Source organism: Delphinus delphis, chromosome X (genome assembly GCF_949987515.2).
Source record: "Delphinus delphis chromosome X, mDelDel1.2, whole genome shotgun sequence".
NCBI lineage: Eukaryota > Metazoa > Chordata > Mammalia > Artiodactyla > Delphinidae > Delphinus > Delphinus delphis.
In genome coordinates this window covers 81056667-81069378 of record NC_082704.1, presented here as the reverse complement: position 1 = coordinate 81069378, position 12712 = coordinate 81056667, and the positions used below count along the sequence as shown (strand labels likewise).

General features: G+C 45.3%; 1 protein-coding gene across 1 annotated transcript in view; it reads right to left on the bottom strand.

Moving 5' to 3' along the window:
- Window positions 1–6375: 6375 nt before the first annotated feature.
- Window positions 6376–12712, bottom strand: part of ITIH6 (inter-alpha-trypsin inhibitor heavy chain family member 6) — a 32723-nt gene continuing 26386 nt past the window's right edge. The window contains 4 exon segments of the mRNA XM_060002053.1: window positions 6376–6587; window positions 7886–8205; window positions 8207–8258; window positions 9240–9353. Of these exon segments, the coding sequence (XP_059858036.1) occupies window positions 6376–6587; window positions 7886–8205; window positions 8207–8258; window positions 9240–9353 (698 nt within the window).

Below are 12712 nucleotides of genomic sequence, written 5' to 3'. Positions count from 1 at the left end.
GGTTCCTCAAAAAACTAAAAATAGGACTACCATATGATCCAACAATTCCACTCCTGGGTATATATCTAGAAAAAACAAAAATATTAATTCAAAAGATACATGTACCCGATGTTCATAACAGCATATTTTATAATTGCCAAAATATGGAAGCAACCTAAGTGTCCATCAACAGATGAATGGATAAAGAAGATATATATATATATATATATATATGCGCATATATATATACATACACATATACATAACTCAGCCATAAAAAAGAATGTAATTCTGTCATTTGCAATATTGTGGATGGATGGACCTAGAGAATATTAGGCTAAGTGAAATAACTCTGGCAGAGAATGACAAATACTATATGATATCACTTATATGTGGAATGTAAAAAATAATACAAATGAATGTATATAGTGAAACAGAAACAGACTCATAGATATAGAAAACAAACTAGTGGTTACCAGTGTGGAGAGGGAATTGGGGAGGGACAAGTTAGGGGTATGGGATTAAGAGATACAAACTACCATGTTTAAAATAGATAAGCAACAAGGTATATTGTACAGAACAAGGAATTATAACCATTATTTTGTAATAACTTTTAATGGAGTAAAATCTATAAAAATATTGAATCACTATGTTGTACATCTGAAACTAATATAATATTTTTAATGAAATATTAAAATATTCAATTAAGAAAAAGGAGTGTGAATGTGCACCAAGGATAGAGTTTTGTGTTTGTGCATTCCCACCCACTAACACCTCAGAAAGGCATTCTCTTCTCCCCTCTCCTCTCCTCCCATCCTATCAGACCAAGCTCCTCAAGTCTGGCTTCAAACACCATCTCTTGCCCCAAGCTGCACTGGTTCTACTGGCCCTGGAAGAAAACTCACATTTCTCATCCACACTCCCTCTTTCCACTTCACTCGTTTTACCCTGCCATCCACTCTCCTCACTAGATCACTCTCATGCTTACCCCTGTCACAAGGCTCAGTATGAGACCACTCCCTCTCCTAGTCTCTCCTTTTCTCCTCTTTGTCAATGGTAAAGCAATGGTAAAAGTCCTACAAGGCCTGGCATCAAGAACACCTTCAGATCCTTTGTGTCCCATTCCTATGTCTCCCACTGTTTGTGTATCCCAGTGTCTTTGTGTCTCAAACTTTGAGTGTCACAGTGTTTGTGTATATCCCAGCGACACTGTGTCCAAATGTTTTAGTTTCTGTGTGTCCTAATGTCTTTATGCCCTGGTGTCTCTGTGTTCCAGTGTTTGTATGTCCTAATGACTGTGTGTCATAGCTTTTCTCTATGCCCAAGTGTCTATGCGTCTTGGGGTCAGTGTTTGAATATCCCAGCACCGTGTCCCCACTGTTGGTATTTACCCTTATGTGTAAATGCCAGTGTCTCTGTGCCCCAGTGTCTGTACATGTCCCAATGACTATATTGAACAGTGATGTTATCTTAGCATCTGTGTATATCTCAGAACCTTTGTGTTTCCAGTTTCAATATGTCCCAGTGGCTGTATATCTCAATGTCTGTGTTTCCTAGGGTCTGTGAGTTGCAGGGTCCAGGTATGTTCCAATGACTGTTTGTCCTAGTCTCTGGGTCCCAGTGTCTGTGTCCCAGGGTCTCTGTGTTACAATGTCTTTGTGTGTCCCATTGACCAAGTGTGCCTGTGTTTCTGTGTCCCAGTCAGTGGTTCTTATTGTCAGTATGTACTAACTCCTGCTTTCCAGTGTCTATGCATCCTATTTACTGTATGTTCCAATGTTGTATATTTCCTGATGGCAGTATATCCCAGTGTTTATGAGCCTTACTTTCTGTGTGTTCCCATATCTGTATGCCTCAGTGTTTGTGTATCCCAATGCTTGTGTTTCCTGGTGTCTGTGCTTCATAGAATCTGTGAATGCCCCAGTGTTGGTGTGTCCCAATGTCTGTGTACCTTGTGTGTGTGCACCAATATCTATGTGTTCCACTGCCTGTATATCCCAGAGTCTGAGTATCCTAGTGACTATGCACCAGTATCTACATTCCCAGTGTCTGAGTGTCTCAATGAATATATATCCCCATGTCACTGTATATCAAAGTTTCTATGTGTCTCAAGTTCTATGTGTCTCTGTCTATGTACCACAATGTCTATGTATACCAATTTCTCTATCTCTGTAAATAAGTGCATTAGTGTCCATGTGCCCCCAGTGTCTGTGTGTCATAGTGTCAGCATGTTGGTTTTATAGCTCAGTTTCAGTGTTTCTGTGTGCCTCAGTTTCTATCCCAGTCTGTGTGCCCTAGTGTTTTCATACTAGTGTCTGTGTTTTAATATCTGTGGAAAGAATGTCTGTACGTCCCAGTGTCAGTGTATCCCCATGTCTGTAAGTTTCAGTGTCTATGTGTCCTAGTGTCTATGCAAGTCCCAATGGACTATATGTTCTATTGTCTGTCAATGTCTGTATGTCCCAGTGTTTGTGTGTTCCAAAGTGACTGTGTGTTCCAGAGTAAGCATGTTGCAGTGTGTCTATGTATTTCAGTGTTTTGTGTGCCTTAGTGTCTGTACCCCAGTTTCTGTGTGTTTGAGTCTGCATATCCCAGGGTCTACATGTTTCAGTGACTGTGTCCCTATGTCAGCATGTTGTATTCTGTCTGAGTTTCAGTGTTTGTGTGCCTTAGGGACTATATCACACTGTCTGTATGTCCTAGTGTTTGCGTGTCCTTGAATCTGTAGGTTTAAGTGTTTGCTACTGTATATGCCAGTATCTGTATGTTTTCTGGTGTCTGTATGTCCTAGTTTCTGAGGACCCCAATGTTTGTATGTTCCAGTGTGTACCACAACATCTCTATGTGTCAGTGTTTGTGTGTCTCAGGGTCTGTAAGTCCCAGTGGTTGTCTCAGTGTCTGTACCTTGTTTCCCAGTGCCTAGGTGCCCTAGTGACTGTACATCCTAGTGACTGTACATCCTAGTGACTGTACATCCAAGTGTCTATGTGTCTCAGGGGCTGTGTCCCAGTGTCTGTACACCCAAGTATCTGTGTGTCTCAATGTTTATGTATCCCAGTGTCTATGTACCTCAATGTCTATAAGTCCCTGTTTCTGTCTACTGACTATGCAACAGTCTGTGTGTCAAAATGACTGTGTGTCACAGTGTATATATAACTCCCAGTATCTGTAGATCACAGCCTCTCTGTACTCTAATGCTTGGGTGTCCCAATATCTGTTTATGTCCTAACAACTGTATGTTCTAGTGTCTGTGTGTCTTGATGTCTGTGAGTGTTCTGGTATCTGTGTTCCTCAATTTTTATATGTCCCATGGTTTGTATACCCCAGTGACTGTTTCCATGTTGCATATGTCTCTTAGTTTCAGTGTTTTTGTGTACTTCAGTACCTGTAGCCCAGTGTTTATGTGTCACAACATCTGTTTGATCCAGTTCTGTGGTGGTTCTATGGTGGTTCTGTGTCTCTATGTGCCTCAATAACTGTATGTCCCAGGATGTGTCCCAGTTCCTGTGTGTTCCAATGTCAGTGTGCCTCAGTGTATGTATATTCCAGTGTTTGCTTGTTCCACTGTTTGTGAGGTAAAGTGTCTGTGTGTCTCAATGTTTTTATATGTCCTTATGTCTGTGTGCCTCAATATCTATATTCTATTGTCCGTGTGTTCCAGTCTCAGCATGCTCCTGTGTGTCTCTGAGTTTCAGTTTTTGTGTGCTTCGGTCTCTATACCCCAGTTTCCTTGTGTCCCAGTGTGTGTGTGTGTCCCAGGTTTTATGTGTCCCTGTTTGTGTATCCCTTTTTGTGTTCCTGAGTCTTTACATGTTCCTGAATCTTTTCACTTTTCTGAGTCTTTATTGTGTCCTCGAGTCATTGTTCATCCTTGAGTCTGCATGTTCCTGAGTCTTTGCATGTGATCTAGGATCTAGTGTCTGTTCATCTCCATGTCAGGGCACCCATGAGCCTCTGTGTTCCAGTATCTGTGTGTTCCTATCTTTGTGCATCCCCAAGTTTTGCATATCCCTGAACTTTTGTGATCCAGTGTAAGTGTGTCCTGGAGTCTCTATATTCCTGTCTGGGTGTCTCTCTCTGAGCCTCTGTGTTCTAGTGTCTATTAATGAATCTGCACATGCCTCCTTCTATGTGCCCTTGTTTGGTGAGTCTCTGAGTCTATGCATCTCTGGGGCTTGGCTCTCCATGTCTGTGATTTTGTATTTATCCTACTTCTCCATTTATTTTCACCAGCTTTTGCCAATGTTTCTGTATTATTTTCTTGATGTTGCTGTGTCTTAAGTTGCTCTGTGCCTCAGTGCCTCTCTTTCTTAGTCCATTGATCTTTTTCTCTAGATTCCCATGACTGTGTTCTTGTTTCTATGGGTCTGTTTGTCAGGGTGTCTCTCTGTATCTGTTCCTCTTTTCGTCTTGCTCTGTCCTTGGTATGCTTTTGATCTGACTCACCACGTCTGTGTCCCTGTCTCTGTTTGTGTCTGGTGTCTGGATCCATGTCTTTTTATTTTTGACCCACTATTTATGTGTCCTTGGGTCTGATTCACTGTCCCCATCCATTCATCTGTGGCCTTGATTGCCTTTTTGTGTGTCTTTATTTCTGGATAACCCAGGTGTATCTTGATTCTGTGTCTTTGCCCATTTGCTTATGTTCTGTATATCTGTTTCTCTGTGTCTAGGTTTCTTTATTCCTATCTTGATCCTTCCAGAAGTGTGCCTGTGTTTTTGTCCCTATGTCTAGCCTGTATTCATACGATTGTGTTTGTGAGTTCACATCCCCATGTCTACTTGTTCTAAGATTTCTGTCTCTGAATTCCTGTGTCCCTGTCATTGTGTCACAATGTCCCCATTATTCCTGGGCCTCTATTTTGTCTGTCCTTATATCTCTGTTACCTGGTCTGAAACTTATCTCTTGGGTGGTGTTTGTCACTGTTGAGGTGTCTGCATCCCCATGTCTTTGTCGCTGGATCTCTAAATATATAAGTCTATGCTCCTGTCTCACTCTTAGTGTGTTTCTGCATGTGCGTGTGTCCTTGGGTCTTTGTCACCAAGTCTGGATCTGTGTAACATCTCTATTTCTATGTCCTTATAGGTCTCTGGTCTTGTATCTTTGTGTTCTCTTCTCATCCCCCACCCCATGTCTGCATGTCATCATGTCTATGTGTTTCTACCTCTCTGTCCTTGATATCTTGGACTGTGGTTTTGACCAATGTCCCCCTGGTTACTTCTGTGTCCTGTGTGTCTTGACTCCTCTGCTCCTGTGTCTGGATCTCTGTGAATCTTTATCTTTTCACTTGTATGCTGTTATGTCTCAGTGTCTTCACATTAGTCATTGTGTGCCTGTCCCTGGGTGACCTCATTTTTGTCTCCCTGCCTCTTTGTTTGTGACAGGGACAGCACCTCAAAATGGGGATACAGAAGCCCAGCAAGTGGGCATCTGTTTCTCTGGGTTTATGTCCCTGATACTGTCACTCTGGCTTCCTGCCCCCCTCTTTGTATGTCTACATGCTCTTATGTCTATTCTCTTTATTTTGAGACCCTTGTGTTTCCACATGTCTCTATCTCTATTTACCCATCCATGTCTGTGTCCTCGTTGCTGTCTTTCTGTGTGTGATTCTGTGCCTTTGGTTGTGAGTATTATATGTGTGTGTCTACTGCTGTGTCATGGGATCCTTTTTGGTTCATTCATTCAGCAAATATTTACTAAGCACCTACTATGTGCTAGGCCCTAGGGATACATAGATGATTCAGAAAAGGTCCTTGCCCTCAAAGAGCTCACAGTCTCAGTAAGGGATCCAGACAAGTAAATAGATGATTACTACATAGTATGATAGGTGAGCTTGAATGGAATGTGGGGGTGGGCTATGGTAACAGGAGGGGACCACACTCAATCTATGGGAGGGGTCAGGGAAGGCCTCCTAGAGGAAGTGACAACTAAGACTTGAAGAATATGTAAAATTTACCTGCATGAAGCCAAGGAAGGGAGTCCCACATAGAAGGAAAAGCACACGCAAAGGCCCATTGGTGGGAGAGAGCATTGTTTGCTAGGGGAACTGTAAGAACTTTAAATATGTCATCAGAGCCAGAGGTCATGAGCAGGACTGGTGCTTCAGTTTTTTGTTTTAAGGAAGTCACTTCTAAGGCTGCTGTGGAGTATGGATTGAAAAGAGTAGAGACTGGAGACAGTAAGGACTGTGAGGAGGTAGAAGTCCCTAAGCCTCTAGGTCCATAGATCTGCATGTCTTTGTGTGTGTGTTCTGGTATGTGTGTCACTTAGTGCATGTGTTAGTGTGCATGTCCCTGTGTGTTTCCACGTCCTCGGAGCTTTGTTCCTGGCTCACCCTATGCCCTGGCCTCTGGGTCTCCAAAACTCAGGTCTCCTGCTCTGGGGTTCAGGGGCCATCACAGGACATAGGCAATGTAGGGGTGGCCCAGCAGCTGCTGTACATGAGAGTGCTTCACCAGCCAGCAGGAAGCCCAGTGGGGTGGCAGCCTTGGTGAGTCCTTCAGCAGCCTCTTGCCTAGGATCACAAGCACATCTGGGTCCTGGTGCCTCCTCAAGCTTGGCGCCATAGGCCCTGCCACCAGCTGGATGTCTGCATGCTGGAAATGTCCTGAGGGAGAGAGATGCAACACCAGTTAAGGCAGTGGTCTCAGTCCTACTGACAGCTCTGAGAGGATCCTAAAGCAGGAAACCTAGAAGGAAAAGTGGGAGGGAGGAAGGGCAGCAAAGGCCTGGAGGAGGGAAGAGGCTGAGCATTGTGTGAAACGTGGAGGAGCCAGATGGGGCAGTAGTATGAAAGTAGAGAGCCAAGGTGGATGAGATGGCAGCAGAGGGGTTCAGTCCGGCTTGAAGGAGATGACAAGGCAGATTGGAGAAGTGAGGAAGTTCAGAGGAAGTAAAAATATCTGTCCAACCCACCATCACTGCCCAAACTCTTTGGCGTGTGCCTCTGCCTCAGGTTCTGCTAGTGTCTCCTGACCTACAGTCTGGTTTCCTGCAATCTTCCTTTACAGTAGCCTCCAGAGGGATCTTTGTAATACTCAGATCTGACTGTATCTTTCACCTGCTTATGCCTTTTCATGACTCCCATTGCCTTCAGGAAAAAGCCAAATTCCTCATGCTGGCATTCTTGTCTGATCACTCCAGCTCCATCTCCTCCAATCTCCATTCCTTTCCTCTACATGTTTGCTCAGCTTTACAGACTCAGTGTGGGTCTGTCTACTATAGGAGATCTTTCTTGAACTCCAGAGCTGGGCAAGATGCCTCACCCTGGGTTCCTCCAGATCCCTGGACTGCTTTCTGTCTAGCACTGATAACTCCCTGGGATCACTATCCATGCCTGGGTCTGTCTTTTATATATATATATATATATATATATATATATATATATATATATATATATATATATATATATATATATAATTGCTGCATAGGGTCTTCGTTGCTGTGTGTGGGCTTTCTCTAGTTGTGGCAAGCGGGGGCTACTCTTCATTGTGGTGCATGGGCTTCTCATTGTGGTGGCTTCTCTTTGCTGTGCAGCATGGGCTCTAGGCGCACGGGCTTCAGTAGTTGTGGCACATGGACTCAGTAGTTGTGGCTCACAGGCTCTAGAGCAAAGGCTCCATAGTTGTGGCACACGGGCTTAGTTGCTCTGTGGCATGTGCGATCTTCCCAGACCAGGGCTCGAACCCATGTCCCCTGCATTGGCAGGCGGATTCTTAACCACTGTGCCCCCAGGGAAGTCCTGGGTCTGTCTTATTCCTAGACCAGGAGCTCTCCAAGGGCACAGCTTGGCTCTGATTCCTCTTTGTGGTTTGAGGGTCAAGGTGCTGGGGGCTCATTGGCCTCTCACCCTGGCAGAGTCTCTCTTGGGACTGGTGCCCTCTGACCACTATCAGCCTCAGTAACACTTTTCCAGCAGACCACGAGCCAAGGGGCTGAGACCTGAGCCACTGATCACATAGAGCCCCAGGTGGGGTAGTTGCAGGGTGCTGGCATTCTGGTAGTGGTGCTGGAGGACTAGGAATTCAAGGTGGGGCCCAAGGCAGAGGATGAGGTGGGCTGTAGCAGCCGCATGGAGCTCCAGCTGGAACCTCTTCAGTAGGGCTGACTGATCCCAGGACAGAAGCAAGGTACCCTCACCTTGCATGGATATGGAACTGCGGGTGATGGTGATAGTGTAGGCCTGGGATTTGTCTTTAGTAACTGTGATGGTCTGGAAGTAGGTACTTGTGCCCTGGCCTTGATGGTGTCCCAAGCAGCTGTCCACGTACATGCAGCCCTGGAGGGAGAAGAATGCTTGCTGGGAGCACAGGCTTTCACATGGTCATTCACATAGTCACCCACAACACAGGAGGGGTGAAGTCTCAGGGCCTGAAGTTCAGATGAAGTGGTGCAGATCTGTGGTTAGAAAGCTAGCGCCTGAGGAAAGTGCTTCTACCACAGCCCATCTATCTGCTCCTTGCTGTGCAGTGTATGAGCATGTATGTATATGTGTGCATGCTTACCCCAGTGGGGCTATTTGCATGTATGTGCTTGCCTCTGAGTGTGTAAATGTGTGTGTTTAGTTCTGTTCATATGAGTATCTCTGGACATATCAGTGCATCTGCGTATTTGGGGAAGGTGTTATGGTAGAGCGTGTATTTTTTTTGGTTGTATGTGTATATGTGTCTCTGGATATGTTGGTGTTATAAGTCTTGGTGAATAGTTTATGTTGTGTGTGTCTGGCTGTGTGTTGGTACATATTGTATAACTGGGGGTGTCACTGTGCATGCATCTGGCTGTGTGTCATGGTATTTATGTGCTTTGGTATGTTTTATATGTCTAGAGTAGCAGAGTATGTGTACCTATGTGTGTTGAATTCTTGTGTATTGGGATGAGTGAGGTTACCAGCGCATGTGTGTGTGTCTGAGTGTGTTGATATATGTGTCATTGTGTAGATCTGGGCATGTGTTGTTCATCTCTGTGTGTCTGGATGCTTATTTGTATGTTACTATGTGTAGGTGTGGAAAGTGTCAAAATATATGTGCCTAGATGTGTATTTTTGTGAGTTTACTGTATTCCCTAGTGTGTGTGTATGTGTCTCTGTGAGTGTCTTGGTGTTAGAGTATATTTGTGTGTGTTTCCATGTGTCTGGGTATGTCCTTGTGTGTTAGTGCGGTGCACTGATATGTGTTTGTATTAACCCACAAATGTCTGGGGGTGTTGACATGTGTATATCTGGCTGTGGAGTTATATGAGGTAGAGTCTTTGGGGCTATCACCTGCCTTTGGGTCATCTATGAGCTGTAGTAGGTCCCCTGGGCACCCATCTAGTGTGAAGCGGATCCTCTCTTTTGAGCATGGGCTGTGGATCACAAAGTGGGTGTCCCCATCCACTGCAAGGCAGGAGGCACAACTCTGAAGTTATGGTCCTAGAAGTGAGGCAGGAGGTAAATGGGTGCCCCAGGGTAGGCAATTGGAGATTCGTTCCCTAAGGACAGAAACTCCAAGATGAGCATAGCAGGACAATTGAGAGAGGAGGCTGGGCCCTGCTCAGATAGAAGATAAGAGACCATATATTTCTCATTCTCAAAGTCAAGGAGACCTTCCCAACTAGAAAGGCTCCTTGGAGGTCAAAAAGGGAGGGGGCGCCACCCCATAGTAAGTGATTTCAACTACCCATAGGCCTCTTGGGTGGCATCCATCTTGGCGCACACATTGGGAGGATCCTGAGATATACCAAATACGGACTCTGAACCAGGCAAATCAAAATGATTGGCTAAAGGAAACCTTGAGGAAATGCCCCATATAAGTGATTTAAACTACCACGAGGGCGTGACTCTCTTTTTGAGTCAATCCCTGTGTCTATACACGCGTACTGTACTCTTTTTCCTCCTAATAAATACTTTACTTGTTTCACTACTTTCCATCTTTGTGGGAATTCTTTTCTGCAAAGCTGAAGGGCCAGAGCCTTGTCACTGACCACTGGTCTAGTGGCTAGGATTTGCTGCTCTTACCACCACGACCTGACCTCAATCTCTGGCCAGGAACAGAAACCCTGCTTCAAACCGTTGCAGGCTGAGGCACCTGAAATCATATTTGGTTCCGACACCTGGGAATTCAGGCATTCAAGGTAAACAGTGGGTTTCACCCAGCTGCAGCTTGAGGTCCCTGACTTTTGCTCTTATTTTCTTTCTCACTCTCCACTTCACTTTCTTTTCAAGACCTGCAGGGCATAACCTCTGTCTGCTCACAGCGTTGTGGCTACCCCAACAACATTGAGGGTGGCAGGCAGATTCCCCAGGCTGTGCAGATTCAAATAACACTTGGGTGACAGCTGATGCTATCCTTTGGGACATGGTGGAAACGTGATTTCCAACTGAGAAGGAACCCAAGGGGTGTCTTTTTCTCTCTCTTGCTCTCTCTCTCTCATTGTCCTGTATGGAACCCTCCACTACGCTTTTCTTTCAGAAATTACTTGCACAACAAGGTCTCTTTCTCACTTCGTATCTCTGTGCCCTTTTAGGGAAGGATTTCCTGGACATCATTCCTAAACTGCATCCCCGCCACTGACAAACCCAGTGCTGCCTGTGTGAGACAAAATTGTCAGACCCTTCCCAGTTCTATCTTAGCTGCCAGACAGGGCAAAGGATTTTGGGTTCTTTTGCTGTCTAGTCTCTCACCTCACTCAACGCCCAGAAATTTACTATGAGAATTTCTCCACCTCCCGGCCCTGGAACCTTGAACCCTGTGGCATCTTCCATAGCGCCCAACTCCAATTTCTCCAAGGGTTCCTCTTTGCATCTATGGGACCCCCTTCACTCCAGGTCTTGGCAGCCTACACACTGCTATGGACAGCCTGTCTGGCTGGCCGCTACCCAGAAGCCTGAATTATAAACTTTGTAGATGCTCAGTCATGAGGAATACACCCCAGCATAGGAAGACTTATCACAGGACATAAGCTCTATAGACAAGGGATCCCTCCTAAGGAAAGTCCTGGCAACTGGTCTGCACTGGTTCAAAGGTCCTCCCCTGGCCATGTTGGGGGAGAAGGCTTGCACAAGTTACCATGGAAGACCAGAGACATCTGGTCAGAAATCGATGGGAGAGTAGAGGACACTTGAAACCTCATCAGGTTTGAAGAGAATTTGGGCTATACCCTGAACCCCTTCAGGTTAAAGCCTCCTGATAAATGTTTCCAGCATGCCAGATTCCATTCTAGAAGCTCTCTCTTGTTCTTGCTTGCAAGTTACTCAACATAGGAGGATCCCCCTCCAAGCAAGAAGAGACACCTCTGGAGTGTATCCTTAAGAATTGGAAATTTTTTTTAAATAGAAGGGTTAAGAAAGGAAAAACTTAAGTTCTACTGTAACAGTGCCTGGCCTTTGTATAAGTTAGGGAATGGAGAAAAATGGCCTGAAAATGGGTCTTTAAATTACAATACCATTCTGCAATTGGATCTTTATTGCTGCAGGGTGGGAAAGTGGACTGAGGTTCCCTATATTCAGGCTTTCATGGTCCTTTACCAAAATCCCACCTCTTATAATTCAAAACCTGGGGAACCAGAAAACTCTCCTGACATGTTAGATGATCCCCCTTCTAAGCTCTCCCATCTCTCAGGGGCAAACCTAGCTCCTCCTCCTGACAGTATCCCTACTTCTCCAGAGCCACCTACTTCTCTTGCTCCCTCTGACTGACCCCAAACTGCACCTCCTTATGTCCCACCAGACCCTCCATTACCCCAAGAGAGGCTAGTCCCTCTTGGGTAACTCGCAGTGGAGCTTCCTATCACCCAGGATCAGGGAAACTATGCCCTCTTAGGGAAGTAGCAAATGGAGAAGGGACAATCAGAGTACATGTGCCCTTCTCTTTAACTGACTTAGCCCAATGCAAACAGAAACGGGGCCAATTTTCTGAAGACCCTAGTAAGTTTGTTGAACGGTTTCATGACTTAACTTGGAAGGATGTCCAAGTAATTCTATCTATTTGCTGTACTCCTGAGGAAAAACAGAGAATCTGGACAGCAGCCCAGGGACATGCCAACCAGCTTGCCAGACACCAACCCGAACATTATGCTATGGGTGGAGATGCAGTCCCAAATCAGGAACGCCCTTGCAATTATAATTTGCAGGCAGGAACAGAAGCCAGGAAGCCTATGCTCCAATGTGTATTAGAAGGGATGAGAAAGTGTATCAAAAAGTCAGTTAACTATGAAAAGGTTAAAGGAGTGACCCAAGAAGAAGAAGAAAATCCAGCCCTCTTTCATAGGCAGCTTGTGGAGACTTTTAAGAAGTATACCAACATAGATCCCTCCACTTCTGAAAGTCAGCCCCTGCTGGGACAACACAACATTTTATTAGTCAGTCCACCCCTGATATTAAATGGAAACTCCAAAGATTACAATTAGCCCTACAAACACCCATGCCCCAACTACTAGATGTGGCATTTGGGGTATTTAATAATTGAGACCAAGCTGAGAAGGAAGAGAGAACCCATCATGAGAAAAGACAGGCCAGGGCTCATGCAAAACTGATAGGTGTTGCTGTCAGCCATGCCTTGCAACCTCAGGACAACCCAAGGGGGCCAAGAAAGTCCAACTCTCCATCTGGAGGTAAGACCAACAAGGGGGAATGCTACAAATGTAAGTCAACTGGCCACTGGGCCCAAGATTGCCAGAAAGAGCCCCCCAGGCCATGCCCAACCTGCAAACAAATAGGTCATTGGAAGAGGGACTGCCCTCAGTCCCAAAGAAGAA